Source organism: Vanessa cardui, chromosome Z (assembly GCF_905220365.1).
Source record: "Vanessa cardui chromosome Z, ilVanCard2.1, whole genome shotgun sequence".
NCBI lineage: Eukaryota > Metazoa > Arthropoda > Insecta > Lepidoptera > Nymphalidae > Vanessa > Vanessa cardui.
In genome coordinates, this window is record NC_061154.1 from 3,193,219 (window position 1) to 3,220,730 (window position 27,512).

Here is a 27,512-nt window from a genome sequence, read left to right on the forward strand (position 1 = left end):
GCAGATGTCCATGGACGGTGGTGATCGCTTTCCATCAGGTGAGCCTCCTGCTCGTTTGCCACATATAACATAAAAATAAAATCGTTGTTAGAAAATCTCAACTTGTATTGACTTTCAAACCCAGACCTTTTGTATATACTGGACGGACATGGCAGTCGAAATAATGGCGGCGACACTACATATACATGAAACACAACGTCCGTTTGTCTTTCTGCCGCTTGTTTATTTACACACACATAAATTAACTTCTAATGAGAGCGTTTGAATGCGACTTGCAGCGTCAGATCGATTTCGTCGATAATTCGAAATTTTCAATAATTCTATTTAAATGTATGAATGAATTCAATAATGATAGAAATCTTGATAGATTGTTATTTACATATCGTATTACAACGATAATAATAATTAATATTATTTACTTTTTTATTTAATTACATACATTATTCTGATACCAAAGTAGCTAAAGCACTTGTGTTATGAAAAATCAGAAGCAACGACGGTACCACAAACATCCAGACCCAAGACCACATAGAAAACTAAATGCTAATCTACACCTATTTGGCCAGGAATCGAACCCGGGACCTCGGAGTGGCGTACCCATGATAACCGGCGAACAAGCGAACAACTCGACCACGGAGGTCGTCAATGTATTTTACAACTTAATAAAAAAAATCTATTTTCAGCTAGAAGACTATTCGTGTTTATGTTATAGCCATAACATATAGTCCCGTTTGATATCTTATTAGAATAATTACAGATAAATGTTTTATGAAATTAGCATTGATAATTATGATAAAGGATTGCTGAATATCTTTAAGAGTACCAAGGTCTAGAATTAGTGGTGACAACATACTATAATCTGCCAGTCAGCCTACGTATATGTAGGCAATAAGTATGACATAAAAAGTTAAAATAAAATTCTCTCACGGCCATCGACGCATTCAAACTGTTATAAGTAAAACAAATATAACATTTTACTGTTCATTTTCGATCCAGAATATCTGTTGATAATTTTCGCTAAATAAAATTTTAAGCGGGACCCATTTAAGTACAGCCGGTTTCGGATTCTGTACAGGAATGGTTTTATCGACTTTCGATTTATCCAGCGAGTTTAATGTGTAAAACCCCGGATTTTCCCCTAACAATTCAAAGCTGGTTTCATTGCTCAAATTATAATGAATTTCATTATGTTCACATTTCACCGGACGACGATAGTTACCGTCGCACGATTTATTTTCATGTAGATCTGTGGTAACCGTTACCGACGTCCAAATATATATGACCACTCCTTTATTAAATTTTGAGCACCCATTCTATTATATATTACTAAAACGGCACTGTTTTATCACCGCGCTCCTTCATAGATATTAGGTTTTTGAACGACACCGGGTTTATGTTCGAAAAATTTAAATCTAAGAAACGTCGTAAAAATTCTTATAAAAGTACCGAAGCTTGCCTGCTGATACGATTGAACTTCTCCAATAGATTTCGTGACAAAAGATTCGTTCATTTGTTCGGAGTATGAAACTACAAATGCGAACATACGTGTACGGGTAGTGAGGATCGAAATAAATTTGAAAATCGAAAGCATTTTCATTGTATTGAAAGTAACGCATATTTCAGTAAATAAATACGTACGTAAAATATTAATGCTGTGAATATTAAAGGCTATTTCATACGGTATGATGGCAGTTGATCCAGTCGGAAATATCCAAAGGCCGAAAGACCAAATCAAAATGACGATTAACATTTTCGATTGACTGTCGAAATATTCTGACATTACAATGACGCTTAAATAATTGGCTTTTACATTTTTTTTTACTATAACAGTACTTAATTTTGCATAAAATAAAAAGGTTATATGATTCTTAAGTAACAATAATTCTGCTGAACTTCTTTAGCTAAATATTTCATTATTTTTTGAAACCCACAGCGTTGTAGGTTTTTTGCCTTTCCTTATTCCCAAAGCCGAGTAAAAAACGTGGATTACACCGAAGTTTACGGTTTCTTAGTCGGTACTGACTTTCAATGAACGTAATTTGTATTTATAATAATCAACCTCATGATCAGCCACAAACACATCTTAAGGAAACCAGCACGTGTCAAATGTAAATCTGACACATTTGCATTCCAAAGCACTCTGAAGCAGTATGATAGAATGATATGCTGAAAAATTCTTACTGAAAAAAATAGAAAAAAGCAATAGTATTTACATATTTTTGGTATTTAATTCAAATACACAGAATTGCCAAAACTTATTCTCATCAATTTTATTGTTAATTTTACTGAACGTATTTCATCAACTTACTCACGCCACTGCACATAATTTAATCAGTAGATTCCGCGACGCGTGGGCATGTGGGCAGGCAGGTCAACAGGCTACATTATTTAAACTTTCAAAACATTGCCAGCTTACAAATTAAATAAAAAAATTTAACATATATTTTGATATGCGCTTATAACATGTATCATAAGAGCCCAAAGTATTTATATCGATAATTCTGTTATAAAATATTTTTTTACCCGTATAAAAAACGTGACCCCGTTACAATTTTACTGTATCTATAGATATCGCTTTACACCAAGGCGGGTATTTTAATCAAGAAAGGAATTCGTTACGTGATAAGATTAAAAGATCACTACGAGTTCTCTAGAAATGACATTGAGTATCGCGGGAATTGTACGAAGTGTTCAGGTGTATGGTGTTAATTTTCTCTTTTATTTTGTATTGTTATTTTTTATAACAACATTATTCTTGTTCACATTTTGTTTTGGTTTTAAGTACTTTTCGGATAAGTAGTTCTTTTACGTTCTTTTATCATGAACTGACAGTAATTATAATCGTAATGGAAAAGAGTTATGGCTGGAGAGTCCAGGCTCTTCTCTGTTTCTCTTTGTCCTTTGTCTCTTTCTTTTTTTAAGATTTTTTATAATTTTGACGGGTGATTTTTAATAAAGATTTTGTCTTTGTCATTGAATTTATTTTTATCTGTGTGTGAAAGAAATTTTTCGTTTATTCAATAACCGTGATAGAACTAATTAGTTATGCCCCTTATGCATATATTATTTTAACTGCCTCACCTGCCAAATATAAACAAGACATTGCTAAAAATGATTTTGTGTTTCATACCATATTAAATATAATAATTGTTTTATCACTTAAGATAAAATAAAAATAGTAATAGCCTTAAATCGTACAACAAGTATTATTTCTAAGTAATAATCATTTTATATAATGTAAATAAATATCAATGTTTATTCGTAGCAGTTAGTTCTACGGCATAGGGCTCTCCTTAACCTTTCTATACATATCTTTCTTGCATCTAATCCAATGTATTATTGCTAATTAGACATTAAAAACAAAGTCAAGGTAAAACTATAACAATAACTTTCAATGCAAATCAAACAGACACACAACACTTCCTAATGCTAAGAGTTACGAAATATTTCTTTTTATAAAGAAAATTACCTAAGACTAAGGCTCGCTCTGACGGAATTCCGGCGTTGTCGCTCGTCGGACGTGATTCCTCTTCAGAAATGGTTACATCTTTTCTTATATTGTGCGAGATGAATGGACTCGCCGCTGGCCGAGAAGCCAACCCTGTCGAAATCGTGACTACGACTTCACCAACTAAATTGAGCTGCCTTTTATTTGAAAATTCCTTAAAAAGGTATCATTGTTTAAAGTGGAGGCGGGTCAAGTAACTTTGTAATTCGAAAGTCGAGTCTCTTAGAGAATTATCATTTTCGTTCGACTTTGTAACAATTAAAAAGTATTAATTATATACCAAAATTAAAAAGCATTAAGGAATCGATTCCGAGATTGATTTTAAACTATGAAGGACAAAATATATCGGTCAAATGAGATGAAATTTTGCTTATAAGATATGATACCTTATTTATATTATGATATTATGTTAAAAAATCCTTGTATAAAAGGGTGAAAGTTTGGATGAAACTCTTCATATTACGTCAGTTCAGTTTTTTTTGCCACATCAATCAAAATGTTAAATTGGAGAATATTTTTTACTTACCTTAGTAGCTTACCTTTTAATATGTTTTGAAAATTTAAATCATTGTTCAGACTTACATTTTTGAGTAAAACAAGTCGGTAGTATTTCTGAAACTTCATCCCTTAAAAGGATGATATCTATCATAAATACATCTATGGAAGTTGACTATTTTTAATAGTTGACTGGAAACATGTAGTTTTGTCTTATTAAGATTTTTCTAGAAGACAATATGACGTCACTTATACGTCACGACACTATAATAAATAATAATTATAATACTGACTATATACAAATAAAATTATATAAATTTTATAGCCTTTTTATTAAGACTATATCACTGTAGACTTTTTAACTAAAATGGTTTTTAAACCAAATCGCTGTTTCCTTTACTCTTTTTTTTTTGTATTAAACACTTGCTTTGATATATAGAGTTTCAAAGAGTCCCGCCAACTTTGTCGTCCATTTAATTCAACGGTGTTGTACAACATAATCAATAAAATATAAATTAACTATTTCCAGTTGTGCCAGTACAGTACAGTACAGTTAGACATTTTAGGCGATCAATAAGTTATTTTATAAAATACTAGCGTCCCGGCCCTGCTTCGCACGGGTGCAGTACTGATACAAAATACAACACAGTTTTTCTGTTTCTTTACTATATTTTCCAGGTATTATATACAAAACCTTTCTCTCAAAACTGTTTAAAAAACAACATCAAAATCCGTTGCCTAGTTTGAAAGGTCTAAGCATACATAGGGACAGACAGCGGTAAGCGACTTTGTTTTATACTTTGTAATAATAGTCATACATATGACCCTTATTACCCTGTAGCTGCTTTTGGAGGTGGGGTATTGTCAGGTGTTATATACCCTTTTCTGTATACCCGAAACGTGTAATCATAATTTCATGATGATTGGGTTAAAGCGTGACAAACTAATTTACGCATTCATGACTGGTTACTATCACGGCATAGAGGCGAGATGGCTTATTAGTTGAAACTAGTTCGGTCTTGAGCACGACTGAATCTCATTCAAACTGAAACTATATTGCTTGTAGGTGAAGGAAAATGTTTGAGATTCATTTGTAACAATTCATATTGAAGTATTAAATAAATTAAACTGACCTTTACAGTTCAAACCTTTGGAGAACCAATTTTTCCGTGAAAGCATTTCTCTCGAACGCCGGCGGTTGCTTAAAATCGAATCTTAGATTAGTTACATTACGTAACGTTACGTGCTGCTGGTTAGTTTCTTAACTCAAAAATTTATATTCCTTTTATTTTATGAATACGAATATTTCTGTTGCTAATTTCGTTTTTTTGCAATTAAAACAAATTACCGTAAACCGTAACCGTATTTTATATATTTTCATTCCAGGTAGTTCAATATTGACAGGAGGTCAAAAAATTCATTAAATATTCGATTTGACCGTGAAGTTTTAACATTTACATAACGACGTTTGATTCTTTGTCAATTGATTGATGCTCATTCACTATCGTTCATTCGTTCATAATGTGACAAAGTTCGACTGTTCCTTCACAATAAGTTTTGGGTAAATATGGTATAATTTTATTTGTAATTTTTCTTTAGCGCTGAGCACGATTTTATAAACAGATATTAAGCACGTTAAAATCAACGTTTGCTTGCGTTACAGGTACTAATCACTAGGGAAATTAAATCACTTAGGAACATCGGTTAATTTCCTCGTTTTCTAGCCACTAGCCAATCCGAGCTCATGAATTCGCTAGGTCATCTAATCTCTTCAAAAAATTGAACGAAAATGTTATAAATATTTTTTGTTCAGTGAGCGAGACCGGAATCGTCTAAGCTCAAACAATTTAAACCTTCGTTGCAATCACAAAAGCAAAGTGTATTTACGGATGGATTAAGTACTAATATTTCTTTCCCAGAACAGCGAACCAGATAAAATCTCAAAAAGTTCAACGTTCCAGGGGCTTAAATTGAGCTGATCCTTTAGACCTAGTAAACTTTTCGATTCGAATTTAGCATGTAAAAGACGGACTAAGTTACTGCAACGAAGTAGCGAATACAGACAAGTTTAACCGTACGAGTTCAGAATGAACAAATATAGTACGAGATCATTACAGTTTTGAGGCTAATAGTTTACTCACTTATATGTGTATGAATAAGTGATTCGTTAATTGTATCGTAAAATTTAATTTGTAGTTATTATAAGCTTAGTCCAGTGACGTCATTATTAAAATACCATTTATATGAATTATGCACTTGTGACAAAAACAAACGGTCAAATTTCAAGAAAAACAGTCTAGTCATCAAATCCAAAACTGACAACCATTACAGGAATCTGCATTCCGAATCAGTTAAGAATTATTATTGATATAAAATGAGGATTTATTTGTTGTTAGACTTTGGATCAAATATTCGTTCAAACATTGGCCAACACGTACCTATGGCCCAAATCTAACGATAACGCCTCCATTACGTACACGTCAACCCTCTTCTGGCCGTCGTCTTCGCTGCTCCAATCTTTTCGCGGATATTACACTCAAATTATGACTACATCCATTGCTGCATAATGAGTCCCCGTGATGAATGACGTGTTTCATCTTCCATTGACATTTCCATCAAATCGACCCCGAAATCGCTTTTCTGTCGCGTTATTAAAACATGAAAAGTTATTCCATCGAATTGAATATAATTAAACATTTATTTCGGTAAACGTGTCTTACGGGATTAAATGGTTTTATTCCAGTAAATATAATTGATTTAATTATTATAAATACAGATATAATAAAGTAGCTTGCTGTTTCGATTAATTTAATGCAACTTGAAACTTGTAACTGACGCCAGTTATCCTAGAAAATTATAACACCTCGATCACGAAGAGCTCTGATAAAAAAAAAAAAAACTATTATCAGTATTGCGATTCACTCTCAGTTACGTTTCTACGGAATTGATAAAAAAATCATATTGCGATTTTACTTCAAATATTTCTAGTTTAAGGACCCTAGAGTTAGTTTCGAACAGTTTAGTTGAATTTATTGAAATGATTTTTCAAACAAATGTTTACGAATATTTGTACACTACAACTTTAAATATTGCTACGAATTGCAAATAATAAAATGTGTGGTCTCGTCTCTATTTAGTAAGAAGCTTCGGAACTTCTAGAGTAGACAAATAAATGAGTCAGAATTACTGACATGCAAGTTTCTTTAAGAAGAACCAAATGTGATTGAAAGGAATTATAAGTAAAAATTGATTACATAAAAATCTGCGGTACATTCGGATTTTAATCCGCGATCTATGACGTCACACGGTTATGACGCTCTCTCATGCTGTCATGATACGACACAAATCTTCCATGTGTGTACGTGACGCTAATAATATATACTCCGTAGACTCTTAAAATCTATTTTAATAATCGAAGACAGTTCTATTTAGAGTCCAGAATAAATTTTACATGACGGAGTATAATATAGTTGTAAATGTATGAAAAATTTTCTTCTTTTGATGTTGTTATTGACGAACACTTTTAAACTTGTACTCGACATGAGTTAATTGGTTTACATGACGAATTTTAGCCGCATTTTTTCAGGCTTACCGCAATCAATTCTGAATGAAGCCAGACTTTTTCAGACAGCAGTGTAAATTTCAAATTTGTGACGTTTATTATGAACGTTGAGTCGACTTAATTGGCGCCAAAAACTCACATTTCATAGTTCGTAGCTGTTCACTGGATGATTGTAATTCTACATTGATATTACTAAACAAATGTAACAGAAAAAGAAAATGTCATGTAAATATATCGTAACGATAAGTTTCGTACTTTCATGAAAGCATAGTTTTTTTTAAAAAGATTTTAGTAATGACTCATGTGAAGAAATTACTTCTCATCTAGTCACCCCTCAAAATGTATTGACCCATTTTACTACTTACTCCTCCAAAAGTATTAGGAGAGGGGACAATAGTAATCCAAGATGTCATGATCGCATCTGCGACGTAAATTGCTAGGTAGCATTGACACTCATTCACTGAAAACTTAAATAATAAAAAAAGATTACACTGGCGTACTATATATTTTGAAGTTGTATGTTTCACTTGTATTTACCAAGAATAATTATTATTATATTTGGTAATTTAAAGTACATATTACTATGTTTAGCTTAAGCTATTACTCTCACTTCGACCCTGCTTGGGCGCCTAAATTGTCATATTTAATATACATATATTCTAGCGTCTTAGTTGTCACATACATATAATAAAATTGGGGTGTATGTTTGTAATATTGGTATAACCACTTTTTATTATATGCATAATATGTATATAAAAGGTACATATATCATACTAACATTACAATTTTTGTATATCTGTCTATTTCTTCCAACTAGTCTCTGGTACGGCCGGACCAACCAACAACCAATCAACAACATACTCTTTGCTAGAACAAAGTTCTTAATTTATGTATTTTGAGTTGCATTATAACACTATTTCGTTACATGATCATATTTTAATTATATTCCAAAATATATTTTTATAAATATTATGAATGTGTGAAAATATATATGGTGTGTGCTAGTGTGCTATTGGTGTGTATATTTTTCATGAAATTCCTTTATATTACAGTGAAATGAGAAACTGAAGAATTTTTCATTAGCATTATTAATTACTGAAGACTCTCTTTTACCCTTTGAAATGAATTGCTACGGACCTTTATTCTTAAAGTGTGACCCATCACTTAATCAAACTCAATGTGACTTTAAAAAAGTTCTTCAAAATTATTTAGATTTTTAACTCATTGCAATTAATGAAGCATATTAATATTCTATTTACCTCGTCCTATCTTTACATAGTATAAAACAAAGTCACTTTTTCTGTCCCTATGTCCCATTGTACACTTTAATCTTTAAAACTGCGCAACGGATATTGATGCGGCTTTTTTTAATAGATAGAGTGATTTGATAGGAACGTTTTTATATATAATACATGAACCATATAGTAAAGAAACACTGACAATTTTGGAAGTTGGCTATGCGATGTCGTAAATAAACAAATTCTGTGGTATATTTAGTATCAGTATTGTACCCGTGCGAAGCCGGGGCGGGTCGCTAATATATAATAAATCACCTAGCTGTCTACTATAGGTCATACGGGTATGATCTTTAAAACAGACAGACAATTAATATAATAGTAATATATATTATCTAAGGAATATACAAAACAAAAGATTACCTATATTATAAGACGATCTATGAAGTTATAGTTTTGCATTTGCTTTTAATTTATTTGACTATTAAGTATTAATAATATTTATACTTCCAGGTCTCCTGCGTCTTCAACAGCTGTACCAGAGTCTTCAGCCCGGGAAGGAGTCATTCCGGATTACGAATGTGAAACGAGTGTCCAATGCCACCGAAGTGGTCACATTTCTAAGCTCGCTCGAGATGTTGGATCGTTGGAGCAACAAATATGTTGTACTCGATTCGTGTACTAAACTAGCTAAAGATACACTAATTCAACACGTACGTGATGTGAGACTTGGCCGACGAAACTACCATTACTTCTTGAGTGGTTTGGTGAGTATCCCGACCAGTTATCGTTAAGGGTAACTATGGTATCTCCCAGCTATCTACCCAGGTATAATGCTACGTATTGCGGTTGTTACTGCTTTGGTACGACTTTAATTTTTATAAATGGATTTTGGTTATAGGCGGATAGCAATAACATGACAATAAAGAGCATTTAAAAAACTTTCCTGATATAATTTGAAGCCTCCAAATATTATATTAGACTCTAATTCTCTAATAATTAGAGAATCATTAATTATTTTCGACCTCCGTGGTCGAGTGGTGTGTACACCGGTTTTCAAGGGTACGCCACTCCGAGGTCCCGGGTTCGATTCCCGGCCGAGTCGATATAGATTATATAGTCGGTATATATTATAGTTTTCTATGTTGTCTTGGGTCTTGTTTGTGGTACCTTCGTTACTTCTGATTTTCCATAACACAAGTGCTTTAGCTACTTACATTAGGATCAGAGTAATGTATGTGATGTTGTCTCATATTTATTTATTTATTTTTGTCTTGATAACTTTGTATAAAGAAAACAAGTATATTAAGGACTCAAGGTGAAGTTCTAGTTACTACCTAAAATCATTGGGTGATTAGGCCGTGCGACTTTAAAACAGTTGTACAGGTGTATATTAGAAACACAATTCGCACTTGGCAAGTTTAATTAAGGTCGGTAAATTTACGCATTGTTTCAGGTGATGGATGATCATTGGGATAAAGAGGTAGCGGAGTTCGGTGCCATTAACATAACCGGTTTCCGAGTACTCGACCTTTCTAGGAAGATCGTCCAAAACTTTATTGATCAATGGCGACGTGAATCGATCTCGGTGAGTGATTGTGATTCAATTATACCATTTTTCGTTCGGAAGTTTTCGAATTTCTAAGAGACATTTCATTCGATGCCAATTGTGCCAAATATTGAACGTGATATATACTCTTCATCTAGTATGGGAATTGTACTGAGAATTATCTTTATTATGGACATTATTATTTTAGGAATAAAATCGAGAGCGCCTATTGGTTAGATCACAAAAATTATAATCGATTATTTCAGTTAAAGTTTTGTATGTATTATAATTCATCACATCATTTTGGATGTAAGAAAAATACATGAATAAATAACTTATAAATGAAAAACCCCACATATGTCTTGGGGCAGCATGGTAGAATGAGTTATCAAACTTTCTCTTTATGGCCATTGGTCATTATTTTATTTATCAAACGAGAAGAAATTAATACACACCTAAATTCACTGATTGATTTGACTGATCTGGTGGCAATTGGATAATAAAACAACACTCGTCATTTTGCTTGCACTAAGCCCTAAAACCGATAAAATATAAATTGAGCCATAATTATAAAAGAGCTCTGTATTGCCTTATTTAATTGGTTAAAGATATTTGCTCAGTGATAGGTTTATAGGCATATTCATATGAATAACTACAATATTAAGTAGTAGTATTGTACCGAATGTAGACTACATCGGCCTTAAAGCTTAAGTAAATTCAAATACAAATAGCACTAGTGTTACAACTCTCCATTGTGTTTAACGTACTATTAACGATTATAAGACAATTTAAAACATATATAAAAACAAAATGTTAATTTGGGATGAGACACATCTAATGATGCGTTTTCCTCCTCTTCCATTAAGGAGAGGGTATGGAACATATTCCACCACGGTGTTCCAATGCGGGTTTTTGGAATGCTCATATGGCAGAATTTCGATGAAATTAGACACATGCAGGTTTCCTCACGATGTTTTACTTCACTACCGAGCACGAGATGAATTATAAACAAAAATTAAGCACATATATATATATATTGGTGCTTGCCTGGGTTTGAACCCGCAATCATTGGTTAAGATGCACGTGTTCTAACCACTGGGCCATCTCAGCTCTTTGATATTGATTGATGTTGATATTTTAACTTCTTATAATATCGACCATTTTTTAAACGTTGACTATTACCGATTTAAATAAATAGTTTAGATATCGAACGTTATCACTGATACAGAATAAACACAATTAGTATTACAAGATATACGAAACCCTTTACAAATGTATATTAGATTTCAACGAACGATAGTAAAATCAATACAAACGGATAGACCCAAGGCTTTAATTAAGATCCCTTCCAGACGCGAAGAAGTTCATTGAGATTCATCTCGAAGGCAAGGGTCACTAAAAACAGGGGTGTAGGTTGCCATTACATATTTACGTGATTGTAATATCAAGTGAGAACAATTCTAGGGCTGCACGTACCCAAATCATTATGAAATTCTAATTAAACATTCAGTTGGCGATCTATATAAATGTTCGCTTCTTGACAATGATGATATGGTTTTTTTTTTTTCTTATATAATATTTATTTTAATTTATTGATGACACGACAAGCGCTAAGTTTGCTAATTTTGAATAAAATATATAATACCTTGACCACTTTTATCGCAAATTTTTTCGAAGATTTTTTAATTAACAATTTCCTTCACAATAAAAGTCGTTATGTAATTCAGTTCTTGGTTAATATCTAAATATAGTTACCAATTAATATCAATATATATAATGTCATATTACAAACATATGTCTACAAATTAATATACAAACACCGTTATTAGAGTACTAAAGTGGAAATAGAAGATCAATAGGTTTATTTGTTTGAAGCTGATTATTTTATACTATGTATACACACTTAATATGAATACATGTAACCATTAACTGACTGTTTTAATGAAGGTCCACAGGTGTCAGACACGCTTGTCTTTATCACACCGAACCAGCCTCTTCGCTATACACTTTAGAATGTTCGTAAAAATCTTGGACTAGAAATGTTTTATGGTATCATTTTGATTTATGTGTGTGTATAATATGTTGTTTATTTTTTATGTATATTATGAACAGGCCCAAGCAGCTCTGATGTATGACGCGGTCCAAGTGCTCATCGATTCAATCCTTCGTATGCTCCGCAAAAAGCCCGACTTCCTCCGCGGCACAATGAGGCGCAACGCCAATACCACTAACAGCAAAATCATCGACTGCAACCCTAACAATAAGATCGCGCCTTACGAATACGGCGAAAGGATTTCCAGGATGATCAAACGGGTGCGTATTAAAGCGCGAAACAGTTTTTGTCTTATTAATAAACGTGAAAAGCATTATTTAAAGAACGTTTCCATTTCTGTATGACAGCATTATACAATCGTATTTAACGATTGCTTATTTATATATAAAGAAACTAATCTGAATGTTATTATTTATAAAAAGTAACGCGTTTATTAAAAAGACAGAAACACTCCAACTTATCATAGCCATTGTTGATTTTAATTCTAAATTTGAAAACTTTAAAGATTTCAAAGCAAATGTATAAATATGTCCTAATTGTCAATAAGTATCAGAATTCATTTCCAGCATTGTATTTATATTTTTACATGGCGAAGTTATACGATTTGATTTTACGTATTCTATCCTCGAGAGACATTTAAAATTCCGTATTGCTTATGCGAATGAATGATGCCAATTCATATATCCAATGACTGTGAGCGAATGCTTCATTACGCTTTCCAATCGATGTGTGCTATTTCAGAGTAAAAAAGTCGAATATACATTTTGTATTGTTCGACGGTTATGTACAAAATATATTTTATGAAAGACGTATCGGAAATGTACAACCCTTTCGTGATATCATCGTAACTTGGACGGCTGTAAGAAATTCGAATCGAAAACGACGATGCGAAACGTTACCGAGATATGACGCAACACTATCGTTAGAAATCATTGCTTCCTTTGTCGTGTAAAAATCCGAAGGGACATTTTGTATTTCACCAGTTTCCACCAGTTGCAACACATCCCTGTCAGTTCCTATGTTATGTTATAATAAAGAATTACCTAGTTGAATTGTTCGGTGAACTCAAATATTAGTATGTCCATTATAATGACAGCGCAATTTATGAATTTCTATTAAAAATAAATGTGCTGAAATGTGCCCAGTATGCGCTGTGATGTGCTTCAAATACAAAAATTGCGGTATCATCATAAGGGACATAATATTAGTGTGTAACGATGGTGCGACATATAGGCCGCCTATAAAGGTGCCTTAAGAATATAAATTAAAAAAATAACTCAAATATAATCATTAAAATTTGTAGAATCAAAAATTATTGAAATTGATATTTAAATAATTTGCATTACTGAGAAATAACGATTCATTCAGGATACAATTCAAATTTCGAACGAAACTGAAATCGAACCTTCAAAAGGCGGCAAATGGTATTTTACTTTTCATACATTATTATATGTTAGACCCGAAAATTTTATACAGTGAACAATTTTTTCCAAATCGATTTCGGGACGGCTTGTGAACCTGCAAGACAGAACAGAATCAAAAAAGAGGCTGCTCATCCACTTAATACATCGCTTTGTATCGCAATATCGCTGACTTATATTAGTATCAATTTTTGAGAGAGTCATAGAAGTTTTATTATTTATTACTTTGATTTTTAGTATGAAATTACTAATATTATAATTATTAACCTATAACAATCACTAGATAGGTAGATCAAAGAATTATACGTAAAAAAATCATTAGAGTAATGTCTTTTTTTTACGTATAATTAAAAAAAAATTAACTATTAAATAATTTCCTATTTTCAAAATTAAACAGATATTATAACAATATGTTTTAATATACAAAGTATGTTTAAATATCATATACAGTTATTGGTAACTTACAGAAATAAATCGAAGTAGTTTCTGAACACTAACTTATAATATTATAACTTACTAGCGACTCGACCCGGCTTCGCATAGGTGCAATACTGATACTAAATATAGTAGAGAATATCTGTCAAGACACTCTATAAAAAAACGCATCATAACCCGTTGCGTTATTGTAAAGATCTGAGCATACATAGGGACAGACAGTGGTAAGCAACTACTTTACTATGTAATGATAATAAAAATATCTTAGTATATTGCTATCAGTCCAGTGATCGGTCAGCCTAACACTCGATTCAAATTACTAGGGGTTACACAGGTGTTGGCTATTGGTCCATTTTTTTGTACAGGGCGCGCGGTTGTTTTCACGGTACGATTAATTAAGTTCGTCCATGTGTAATTAGTTTTTGGCTAAATAATGGAACTGTCGATTCGCTTAGTAATTCAATGATACATCATTGTTATTTCGATTGCTTTGACTGTTTTGCTTTAGGTAAATTGAACTTTGTTAAAAATGTTACGTATTTTTTTAATTTTATTTAATGATACAATTTCATAGGAATTGTCGTGGTATAGAAGGAGTTTGATGGTTCGTATTTGACTATCAGAGAGATCTCTTTATTAACATACGAATTAATAGCATTAAATGCTTAAATATGAACTAAAACTAGTTACTGTACAAATCTTGACCGCGTGGAATGGTAGCAAAAATGCTAGCAGCATTTCCCTGTTGAATCGCAATTCCGATCCTCTGGGCAAAAAACGTACCAGCCCTCCTGTCACCAGAGGAGGCAATGAGGCGAGGTGTTATACTTTTAATAAACTTTTAGCACCATTACTCCAAGAGCCAAGAGTTTCGACAACATTTGGAATGAAAGGGTGTGATATTATAATTTACATTTCTGATTATATCAGATGTTGTTTGACGAAGGAAACATTGTAGATCGGCTGAAATGCTCTAAGTGAGTTTGGATGGTCGTATTACATTTCTTCTGTAAAGGATTTGAAGGCTAGAAGCATATCTTTAATATTTCTAATATTAAGGAAGAATTATCTGATCATATTTAAAGCATGTAGATTTTCTATTGTTTTCAACAGACGGAGATGGACGGCCTGACTGGTCTCATCCGATTCAACGAAGCAGGTCACCGACGTAACTTCACACTTCAAGTCGTGGAAATGACTGTGGGCGGAGATTTGGTCAAGGTATATTAAAGATAATTCTTTATCTTTTCAAGAAAGAAACTAATATAGATTAAATCAATCACTTTTTTTATTGTATAGATTGGGGGACGAGTATATGGGCCACCTGATGGTAAGTGGTCACGATCACCCATAGACAATGACGCTGTAAGAAATATTAACTATTCCTTACATCGTCAATGTGCCACCAACCTTTGGGAACTAAGATGTTACGTCCCTTGTGCCTGTAGTTACACCGGCTCACTCACCCTTCAAACCGGAACACAACAATACTGAGTACTGTTATTTGGCGGTAGAATAACTGATGAGGGGGTGTTACCTACCCAGACGGGCTTGCAGAAAGCCCTACCACCAAGTATTCTTTTTTTGGTACTTTTGTCTTACACGGGTTATTAAATATAGTAAATTAGCAGCCAGTAAGTTTTCCAATACCGGTTTTGCGGCCAGCCTGTAAATTTCCCACTCCTGGGCTAAGGTCTCATCTTTGAGGAGAAGGTTTGGAACATATACCAGCAAGCTGTTCCATTTAGAAGTGGGGCAATACACATGTGGCAGAATTTCTATAAAATCAGACACATGCAGCCGAGCTCGAGTTGAATTATAAACACAAATTAAGCACATGAATATTCAGTGGTGCTTGCCTGGGTTTAAACATGCAAACATCGGTTAAGATGCACGTGTTCTAACCACTGGGTCATTTCGGCTTCAAAGTCTCATGAAACACGGCTTACCCATAATCCTTAAATTGAAACAAACTTGGCGTGAAAAATCTTATCTCCAGTGAATACATGTGAATAATCCTCCCAGTGTCCATTTCCTTTTAAACACTTTACTCCTGTAAGCCCAGTATCACTAAGTATGGGATTGTGGTACAAATCTGATTCCACTGAAACGTTCCTAACTGCACTCAGGCTAACACCTTGAAGCATTTATCGTCGTTATGTTTCACTTGAATATTGAAATCGGTCACTAAGCTATACAAGTTTAACTTTCTTCTTGGTATAATATTTACGAGTAAAATTATTTCATAAATATATTTAATAAGATTAAGATAATAAATAGGTCACAATCCAACCATAATCATTTTAAAAATTGGAGACATTTTTTACGCCTCAATATAGTTCCGATAAAGTAAGCACGTCCTCCACATTAAATTATCAGCATGCATTAGTGTGAGTGGCGTTCATAGCTACAAGGTGTATTAGTGTGCGTGATATGGCCAACAATGAAGTCTAGGCAGTAGCGAACATGGCAAGAACGAGGAGTGAACCATCATCTTTGAATAATACTATACAAGATCTTGTCTTTGATTATTAATATTTTAGAACCAGAAATAGGAAGTAGGTTAACCTCTAAAACAATTATCTTTAATTACAATAACATTCAATCAACAACAAAAGAAAATCTTTTAACGTTTAACACATTACACCGCAATAATTATGTGTCCACCTCGAATATCCCGCCTTTTTTTAATGGAAGTTGTGTGATTTGACGCAGAATTTGCTTATTTATTCCAACAATATACATATATTACATAGATATACATTGGAAAATCATAATCTATGTCTAGCTGAATAATTTGTACTGTAATACTAAAACTTATTGGTGTATTTTTTGATGTCATTTAGATTGGAACCTGGTATGACAACAAGGGGCTGATCCCGATATCTAGCAAACTACCTGGTTTGAAGGAGCTTGGACATTACGACCGTAATAAGACTTACATTGTGGCGACGATCATCGAAGAACCTTATATCTCGCGCAATTCAGACTATGATAACGAAAACTCACAATTCAAGGGATTCTGTATTGACCTTACTTACCTCGTGCTGGAGAAATTGGAGATTACTTGTAAGTATGGCTTGTAAAGTATATTTTGAGTTTGGCCCTAAAGCAGTTTTACGTTTGCTGAAGTATTATACATATATATAAAGAGATATTTGGCCAGAGATAACTTGTAAGTTTGGCCATTTTGTAAAGTATATTTTGAGTTTGGCCCTAAAGCAGTTTTGCATTTGCTGAAGATTTACATACTATATTGAATTCAATGAATAATTCTAATAATATTTTCAAAGTGTCTCTAAATTTTTCTAGAATCTATTGAATTGGTTGGAAAAAGTATAGTTGGGGTAAATTGTTAGTAGTTGGTACTAGTTGAGATCTTGAATATATACCAGCACATCTTGATATGTAAAGACAAATGTTTTGTCATTTTTTATGGTAACCAAAAAACATCACCAAAAATTTGAGAAAGATGTTCAATAATTACTAATTTGGTATTTATTAGATCTATTGCTTTTTTTAATGGATTAAACAATCTATCTCCAAGCACACGTTCGTTTTTCTCTTACTGTTATTAAAAATACAATTGTCCTTGTCACACAGTTGAAATTCGACTTGTAAAGGACAATAATTATGGAAACGAAAACCCAAAGATGATTGGAGGTTGGGATGGCCTGGTCGGAGAGCTCGTACGGAAGGTAAATATTTTAAACCCGATTTTATTATAAGAAAAATTAGATAGAGTGAGACGACATCACGGTAAAGCAAAACGACGCCTGTTACTCTTAATACTTATTAATTAATAATCAAGATGACGCCTATTGTGTACGATCAGAGTAAGAAAACCTTCGTACCTTTTCTTAGGACCTTTCGAATCTAAAATCAAATTATTGCGACGAAATATGTCATTCTCAATCGGTAAAGCAGATTATCGTTCATTTTGAGCACACGAATATAGATCTTAAGGTGACGAACCTTTTCTTACCCCGACTGTACATTATAATTTTGTATTCGCTTTTGCTGCTTCACTATATTGTTAAGCGCTCCGTCTTTTGTTTTTTAAACTGAATTTTAAAATACGTATTCAAATATAACAAAATCTTATCTAATATCAACGAAAAGAAACATAATAGATGTAGGTTTGATTGTAGCTTACGCTCATACAATTTCCAAAATCACATTTATTTTCGATATAGCCTTTCAATGTTATATTTCATATTCGCATTTACGGTGTATACTAGACAGTGTGTTAAAGGGTTCCCATTTTATAGGATCTCACGTAGCGTAAATCTTCGGCGCCATATCTTTATCGCTCACATCTATAAGTTACATGCCTCATACGTAATACTCTTGAAAAAATATCTTCCAGCTACGTTATTAGCGCTCGCGGCATCTTCACCCACGGCTTTATCGAAATATTTTCTACCAAGATATATCAGTTTTTAAATGTTTCATAACATTTTTTTTCTTACTTATGATACACAAGGAAAGGTCAACGAGCCCCTCTATTATTACATACTCGTCGTCGTATTTATTATCTTAACTGTCTGTAAATTTCCCACTGCTGGGCTAAGGCTTCCACTTTCTTTAAGGAGAAGATTAGTTTAGTATGTTTTAAAATTAGACACATGCAGGTTTTCTCACGATGTTTTCCTTCAACGCCGAGCTCGAGATGAATTATAAACACAAATTAAGCACACTAATATTCAGTGGTTCTTGCCTGGATTTGAACCCGCAATCATCGGTTAAGATGCACGCGCTCTAACCACTGGGCCATCTTGGCTCTTATTACATTCTATTTCGTCAAAAATTATCGATTAACATAAAAAAAATCTAGTTCTTTGATTCTTAATTTTATGTAACGATTCAAGACACAAATACTTTTAAAGTCGTCTTTAAAATCGAATGTAATTTGAAAATAGTTCGAAAGTAACAAAAGTAACGTCGCCATTCCAAATGTTCTGGAACACGTCAAACTCGAAAGCTCACTAAAACCATCCATAAGCAATGACCCCCAATGCATTAGTATTGAAATGCTAAACAGTATTACAGAGAGCGGTGGCTTAAGTTTTTACAAGAATTGAATTTGCATGAATTTACGAAACTACTTCACAAAGACTTCTGAACTACTATTCATAATCTTTGAACTAATATAAAAGATTGTATACATAAAAGATGTCTGATAAAACTATATTAAAGATGTGTGGCGGTAAGTTTCTTTATGGACATTCAATATGAATATTTTGCAGTAATATTTTAGTAATATCTTCTAGTGAAATTATTATCTGTATCTTGTTTATTTATTAAATATATAAAAAGTGGTTAGGCTTATACATGAAGTAATCAAATATAGAATATTTTATCATACTCAAGTAATTTTATGCTAGAAAATATTATCATTTTGTGAAAGATATTTGTTTTATTATTGTATTTAACGACTAAAATATATTTCATATATTTACGTGAAATACTTTTTTAATCATTTTGTTGAAGAATCTACCTAACATACTAAAGGTTTTGTTAATAAAATTACAGCCAACCGATTATCGACCTTAAATACTAAAACATGTACCACACGCCGAATTTTAGACGTTACAAGTAAACATTTTGAACGTGGTGTTCATACATACATTAGACAACATCTCATACACTACTCCGATCCCAATGTACGTAGCTAAAGCACTTGTGTTGTGGAAAATCAGAAGTAACAACGGTACCAAAAACACTCAAGCCCAAGACAACTTACAAAAATGAACTATTTCTGCATCGACTCGGCCGGGAAACGAACCCGGGACCTCGGAGTGGGGTACCCGTGAAAAGCGGTGTACACACTACGCGACCACTGAGGTCGTCAATTTCAATTAATAAACTTTCAAAGGTTAATAATAGCGATAGGATAATATCGTCTATTGAACGATATATTTGTCGAGAACCCGCTCCTTCCCGAAATGATATCGAAGCTACGTCATAATGTTTTACATATCCAGTGTCTAGTACAGCAACGAACGTCAAATATACCACAAAGACGGACTAGAAGTGTGTCACTGAATATCGCTACGAAAATTTCCATAAGAGCGCCTTCGGATTTGCTATTTGCTGTATCCAATCGATCAAAAATGGTAGCAGTGAGGACTTGGGCCTTTTTATTTGGATAGAACGACTTATATTGTCGTTTGACGTAAGGGCCTTTATTGCGTGTTAAATATTAATATCTGAAGGATATTTGAGTACATCTCGTTTTATACACGAGTGAGTACAAAGCAACGTGTTACGTCTACACGGTGTTGCCTTGTTTGAGTTGTATTACAACATGTACTTTTAAGGCTTACTTTATTTGATAAGAACGCGTAGGGAGCGAATATAGAAAATACATACTGCTTTGGTGTCTCGCGAAATTTTATCTAAGCAAATGTGATAAAACATTGACACTACAATATCTATTACGTAGAATATATATTATTTTTTAATATCAGAAGGAATATAGATTATAGAAATATTATTGATAAACTTAATCAAAGCTTAGACGCGGCAAAGAATTAAAGATAACATTCTCTTATTTTTTCATGAATTTTTTTTTTTTTTTAATAAAAGTATTACGTAGAATGTTAGTTATACACATTACAGCTTTAATTAATCCTTATTTTCTAAGAAAAAATTGTTTACTATACCAATATTTTTGTGATTTGATAAAAACACAGTTATTTAAAGTTTTTTTAGTATTAAAAAGTTATCATAGCACATTAGATGAGCTAAAAACCTGTAATAAAATAAGACAATTACAATATCTCTTATGTCTTACAAACCATTAATCAATACATAGAATGAATGTGCCTGTTGTAAATTTTCTTAATAAGTGATTTTTCAATTATCAAGGAGGTGGATTTGGTGATAGCACCGTTGACCGTAAACATAGAACGGGAACAAATAATCGACTTCAGCAAGCCCTTCTTATCGTTCGATGTGAAAACCGAGAAGAATAATCCGTCAAACATGGCGACTATATTTAGCTTCCTTCGTCCCTTATCCAGGGAAATATGGGTAAGATTTACAAACATTTTAAAAATTTTCATACATCACATTTCCATAAAAATTATATCGATATTATATAGATACGCAACCAAATGATTATAATCGATTCGTATTTATCGATGTTCATTCGATTAAGTTTTTACAATTTTGATAATACTTGTGGCAATATTTCGATCACACAACGATCAAAGTATAAATAAGTGAGATTCGAATCGAATAATTGTTTTCAAAATAAGTACACTAGCTATGAGAGCAGTGCGAAACAACAACAACAACAACAACAACAGCCTGTAAATTCTCCTTGCTGGGCTTAAGGCCTCCTCTACCTTAGAGGAGAAGGTTTTTGGAACATATTCCACCACGCTGCTCCAATGCGGGTTGGTGAAATACACATGTGACAGAATTTCTATGAAATTTGTCACGTGCAGGTTTCCTCGCGATGTTTTCCTTCACCGCCGAGTATGAGATGAATTATAAAGACAAATTAAGCACATGAATCAGCGGTGCTTGCCTGGGTTTGAACCCGCAATTATCGGTTAAGATGCACGCGTTCTAACCACTGGGCCATCTCGACTCAAGGCAGGGCGTAAATTTGGTTATAAATATGAATTAGTATTGATCCAGTAGATAGTATCAATCTTTACTTATCGTTCTCAGATTCGAGTATGATAATATATAAATATTTCTTTTCGTAGCTGTTTCTTATGCTAATATTGTTTTTTAGCTCTGCGTCCTTGGAAGTATTTTTAGCGTCAGCGTCTGCCTGTTTGTTGTATCGAGGTTTTCACCGAATGAATGGCGTGTCATGTCTTTCACCGACTCTCATACAACCGAGAACAACGAAATTGCAACAACAAGGGTAATGAAACTACTTTTATATTTTCATAATATGATCGTTATAATCATTAACACAATTCATAAAGTAAATACTATTTATATATAATATAATTATGATTAATGAATAAATAAAAAAGCAGGTTCAAATATGATTCAATAGACTATATCGTAAGATCTACAGAACCAATAAGAGTTTAAATAACATCTGATACATATACAACCTATAAAATTCTACTGGGCTAAGATCGCGTCCTTTGAGGAAGAGGTTTGGACAATATTCTACGCCGCATCATGCAGGCTTCCTCGCGATGTATTCTTTCACAGCCAAGCAAGATATTAATTATAAAACAAATTAAGTACATGCAAATTATTTGGTACTTTGATTGTTATTCTGTATTTGAAAGCCGCAATCATCGCTTGAGATGTATACGTTCTAAACTCTATCTAAATATCTGATGAAACAATTATGTTATAATAAGAAAAAAAAGACAAAAGAAGTGAATCAAGTTCTACTGACATCATTTTTTCAAGCTATTGAATCGTATATATAAATTATGCAAACATCATATTCTTTTGAAAGTTATCAAAAGCCTTTATCTAGAAGTTAAACATCTTTACTGCCCCTTACCCCTTTTCTTCACGAATGAAATTTTAATTAAGGCTCTTTAAACACTAAAACTCTACTTAATTATACTCTTCTTGAGACTCTATAACAAGATTTTTGCACTTTTTAAAATACATATAAAAGTACGCTTCGTTTCTATATTATTCAATTAAATATTCGGTCTTTATATTAAAACGAAATCGTTTTAAATATATATTTAAATTGTAGTCAGCCTGTATATTTCCTAATGTACGACAATCTCTTGTAAAGACTAATTTTTATTACCCAATAATACAGAGTGTTTTTTTTTTAAATATCTGTGCCAATAGATAAAAATATTTCATCCGTGCCAGCATCAAATCTTGTTAGTTTTGTTGCGGATTTAGCCTATGGAAGGTTAGCTTGATAAATTCTATGTTTCCGGATAATTCTATAAATAAGATTTAAATGAAAAGTTTCATAATAATTTATATGTGTTAGATGTTTCCAGTGTCGCTTTATCCACGTTATGGTTAAATCCTTTGACGATTTCTTATTCAAAACGTCTTGGATGTTTCAGACTACGGTCGTGAATGAATTCAGCTTTTGGAATTCTATATGGTTTTCGCTTGGCTCCTTTATGCAACAGGGTAGCGACATTACCCCGAGGTCAGTGTATATTTTAGTATTTAATTGTACGAAATATATTGTTATTGACTTGGGTACAAGTACTATTGAATTTTTTGTTTCTTGATGAATTCTTTTGCCTTTTTAGGTCTCTGTCTGGGAGGATTGTTAGCGTGGTTTGGTGTTTCTTCGCACTGATTCTAATCTCAATTTATACCGCTAATATGGCTTCTTACCTGACCATGAATCGCATTAACGAGCCTCTTCACACCTATACAAGAGTGACAACATGCCCGGCGGTAAGATTACTAAAATCTAGATCTTTAAACTGTATAAAAAGTGCCTCTTTCACTATACTCTTTAATTTAATAGGATTATATTAAACGACCATCAAAGACAACCGCTCAAGTCCAAGAAGACTTATGGATGGGATTCATATCTACTGATTCTTTCCTGGGGAGTGATGAAGTCAAGAAGCCATGTGAAATGTTGGTCTCGGTTACACAATCTGGAGTCAAGGACTTTGCTATTGCTTTTCCAAAAGGATCGAAACTACGGTAGGCATTAATCGCTATAAAATTGCATAGCGAATATTCTGAGCGAACATTTAAATTGCTTGTGATTGTTGCGACGCATTGCGACTTATGTGGTAGCATTTGCGTATTTAACGATTTACATGTACATTCTAAAGCATCTCTTTCTAGGGATGGAGTCAATTTGGCCCTACAGGCTCTTAGGAATGATGGTGAGCTGCAACAACTCGTTCGGAAATGGTTTATCGACGCTAAGTGTTCTATTGATGGCGAGGTAACAGAAGACACTAATGAAAGCAATATTCTCATGATTCCGGACGTTATTTTTTTAAAAAAAATCTTTCTTCCCTAGATCCACGGCAAAGAGTTAACATTGACTCAAGTGGCTGGACTATTTTATATCCTAATAGGAGGAATGGCCTTGGCACTTGGCGTCGCTTTACTCGAGTTCATCAGGCACGGTAGAAATGCGGCCGCACGAGCGAACATATCCCTTCGAAATGCCCTAAGAGCCAAGCCCACTGGTAACGGTGGCGTGAATAATATAAGTCCAGTACACGAACCTCCAGAAGAACCACTTGAACAGGAACAACTCGAGTGGAATGGTGCTTCTTATACCGGGGTAAGCACTCAAAACAATTTACCGCTATTTATTGATATAAACGCCGCATGGATCTTGAATTATAGTTAAATACAATTTCACTAAAATCGATCGAGTAGATATAATTGTATATTAAATTCAAATAATCCCCTTATTATTAATATTGCAAATATATCACATCGCTTAAATATTTAAGACGTAAATTCACTTAAAGATCATTTTCATTTGAAATTATTATGCTTGTGAATTATTTTATAAATTGCACCTTCCTTTATGGCTTGTTATTTCAGTTGGAACACATTATTTAATACTGCTAATATTATGAAGAGTTATTAAAATTCTCGCACTCTCTTGGGTCAACATCTTAAAACATAATTTAATGTTATAATGAAATAATATTTACTAACGTTCATAACCTTACAAAGAATTGATATCGTAATGAATAATTAGGAATAATATATCAATTACACTCTTTTATATTTTTTGAATTGATAAATTAGTTCTGTTATTTTATTTCTACGAAGGTGCGACAATTTTTATAAATTTCGTAGTATACACATAGTCTTGCAATATTATAATCTTGGAATTTCTTCCTCCTCGACTATGTCCTCTATCTGTTTTATTAAATTCATTTATATCTTCTAGTACAAGATTTTATTTATCTCAAAGTACGAAAGATCCAAGATTTAATATAAGACTTATATTATGCACATAACAATAAAAGCAGTACGCATTTAAATTACAAAACATTTAAGGCTTACCGACTTTTAATTATAAAAAGAACTATTCTTACATAACAATATTAAACATAAATCATAGATTTTCGAACGTGTTCTACATTTAATTTTCTTTAACATCTAATTGAGTCACTTTATTTCTCGACCATAAGTAAATAAGTATTTGTAAAAGGCTAGGCAGTACAGATGGTTGGACTAACTTGCCGATATCACTGCGTGCTATACGGATTGATATTTATGGTTATGCATCAGTACATTGCAACTGTCAGTTGCTGTCAGTTAATCAATCCGTAATACATTTGAAATTAGTTACGTAGTTAGCGCTCCTGACGCCTGTCAATTGGTCAAGACTAAACGGCTAAAATAAACAGTTAATATAACATTGTAACAAAGGAATTAAATTGAGCGCTAATTTAGAACATTTAATGCGAGCATTATGTTCTACGTATTAAAATCTTCGTCATGACGAAGTTGCATCGTTCATGCGATCACTGACGTGTCACTGACGCAGTCGCCAGTCTAACAGTATGCAGACAATAGCGAGATAGTGTCGCTTGTCGGTTAACAATCGATTTGTATTGTAACAATTATTACGAGAAAGCTTTACTTACCAATACCATTGCTAACAGTTAAATCTTTTACTCATACCTTGTATTTGGAAGTACTAGTTGTCATCGGTTAGTAAACGGTTCATAACCTATAGATTGTAAGTGATGTCAACGATAGTATCGATTAAAATCAAACTGTAATCGATTTGCAATTCGTAAATAATCAGTGTTTGTTAATAGACGGTATGTCGTAAGTCATTTGTTTTGACATTATAATTGCAAGTACATTATTTTATTGATAAAACGATAATTTTCACTCTGATTATATAAATGGTCAAGACGATCCCGGTTTTGTTTCAGTTATTTATATTTGAATGTTGTTATGTAAGAATGTTCTTGGATTTATTAATTTTATTTAAATCATCTATCATATTTTTATTTTTATTTCGTAACTACTCAAAGCTCAAACGACATAACTTCTGAATCAAGGCATGTCTCTTCAATCATTTATAAATATCAATGTGTTCAAAGCGATGTTACCTAACGTCAGTCTCTCGATAACCTGTCACATTGTATCGATGAAATAAATGTTGTTTCAAATCTGTGCGACGTATTTCTATGAAATGTGACTAACATATCGTAATCCTATTCGCAGGTAACAAGACTTTAAATACATTGTTTTGTCACTCCCCATCAAAATTAGGTGCTATAGACACGACCAACTATGTTAAGTAGAAGTTATCATATCAATTATCTTAGAAATATGCTCTCCAGTATTACACCTCGTCTAGTCAGGCAGCAGGTCAGGAAGAGGCTTCGTTGCATGCCAGTTTCACACCAGTCTGATCCGCGATCCGGGGCGGCACCTCGCGTCGCGCGTCCCAAGCTCGTCGGTTGTCGAGTCCAATTGATCTATACCAGCTGTAAATACAGCTGATCACGATCTATAAATACTTCTATCATTTTCCTATTTTATTTCTATATTATTTTATATTCAACTACTACTTTATTTTTATAATATTATTGTCTCTTTTACAGTAATCATTGCTTTCATGTTTCTTGTCTGATATTGTTTATTATTTTTTTCATATTCTATCATTACTATCTCGTGATTTTAACAATGAAATAAATAAATAAATTCGAACCGATTTATGATTAATAATGATGCCGGCTCTCATTACGGATTATTGTCGAAACCGTGGATTTATGAAACAGGACTGGATTGAAAATGGATCTATCTTTAATGAAACATATAATCGCGTAATTATATCGATGTCTCACTTAAATGTTAAGAATAGATATTCACTTACATTCCAAATCATCGGATCTTACCGAGTAGTATTATCAGGGTCTTTTAAAATTACGTGTTTAGTGTTAAACTTCAATTAGTCGAAATATATGTGTAATTTTCCGTAATTATAATTATTCGTGTAAGGGTTAGGCGAAATTAATTGTCAACATAATGTGTTATCGATTTGTTTGTATAGTAACGTCAGCAATATATTTCTTTCGTATTTTTTTAAATAGATTATTTCTTAATCGATTAAAAGATCGACTTCTTTCATCCCCGATATATTGTTCGGGGACCTGATATATTATTATATAAATTGTTACTGTTTTTATCGGAATAAAAAAAATATATTTATATAATAGTTTTTGCTGACGTTATTTTCTGTAAATTATATTATACGGTATGTAACATTATATAATATGTATACATCCCTCGTGTGATAGGTAAAAAAATGAATTTTATCATTAG

At 32.9% G+C, this 27,512-nt stretch overlaps 1 protein-coding gene across 1 annotated transcript in view; it reads left to right on the plus strand.

The window, feature by feature from the left end:
• LOC124543384 (glutamate receptor 1-like) overlaps window positions 1–26,712 on the plus strand; it is a 184,331-nt gene extending 157,619 nt beyond the window's left edge. Inside the window, exons 5-18 of the mRNA XM_047121598.1 lie at window positions 9,314–9,567; window positions 10,257–10,388; window positions 12,462–12,662; window positions 15,372–15,479; window positions 17,105–17,327; window positions 17,862–17,956; window positions 21,132–21,296; window positions 22,012–22,146; window positions 23,288–23,376; window positions 23,483–23,633; window positions 23,707–23,891; window positions 24,039–24,141; window positions 24,220–24,495; window positions 26,528–26,712. Coding sequence (XP_046977554.1) covers window positions 9,314–9,567; window positions 10,257–10,388; window positions 12,462–12,662; window positions 15,372–15,479; window positions 17,105–17,327; window positions 17,862–17,956; window positions 21,132–21,296; window positions 22,012–22,146; window positions 23,288–23,376; window positions 23,483–23,633; window positions 23,707–23,891; window positions 24,039–24,141; window positions 24,220–24,495; window positions 26,528–26,599 — 2,189 coding nt within the window. The 3' untranslated portion in view covers window positions 26,600–26,712. The remainder of the gene's footprint in view (window positions 1–9,313; window positions 9,568–10,256; window positions 10,389–12,461; window positions 12,663–15,371; window positions 15,480–17,104; window positions 17,328–17,861; window positions 17,957–21,131; window positions 21,297–22,011; window positions 22,147–23,287; window positions 23,377–23,482; window positions 23,634–23,706; window positions 23,892–24,038; window positions 24,142–24,219; window positions 24,496–26,527) is intronic.
• Window positions 26,713–27,512: the final 800 nt, after the last annotated feature.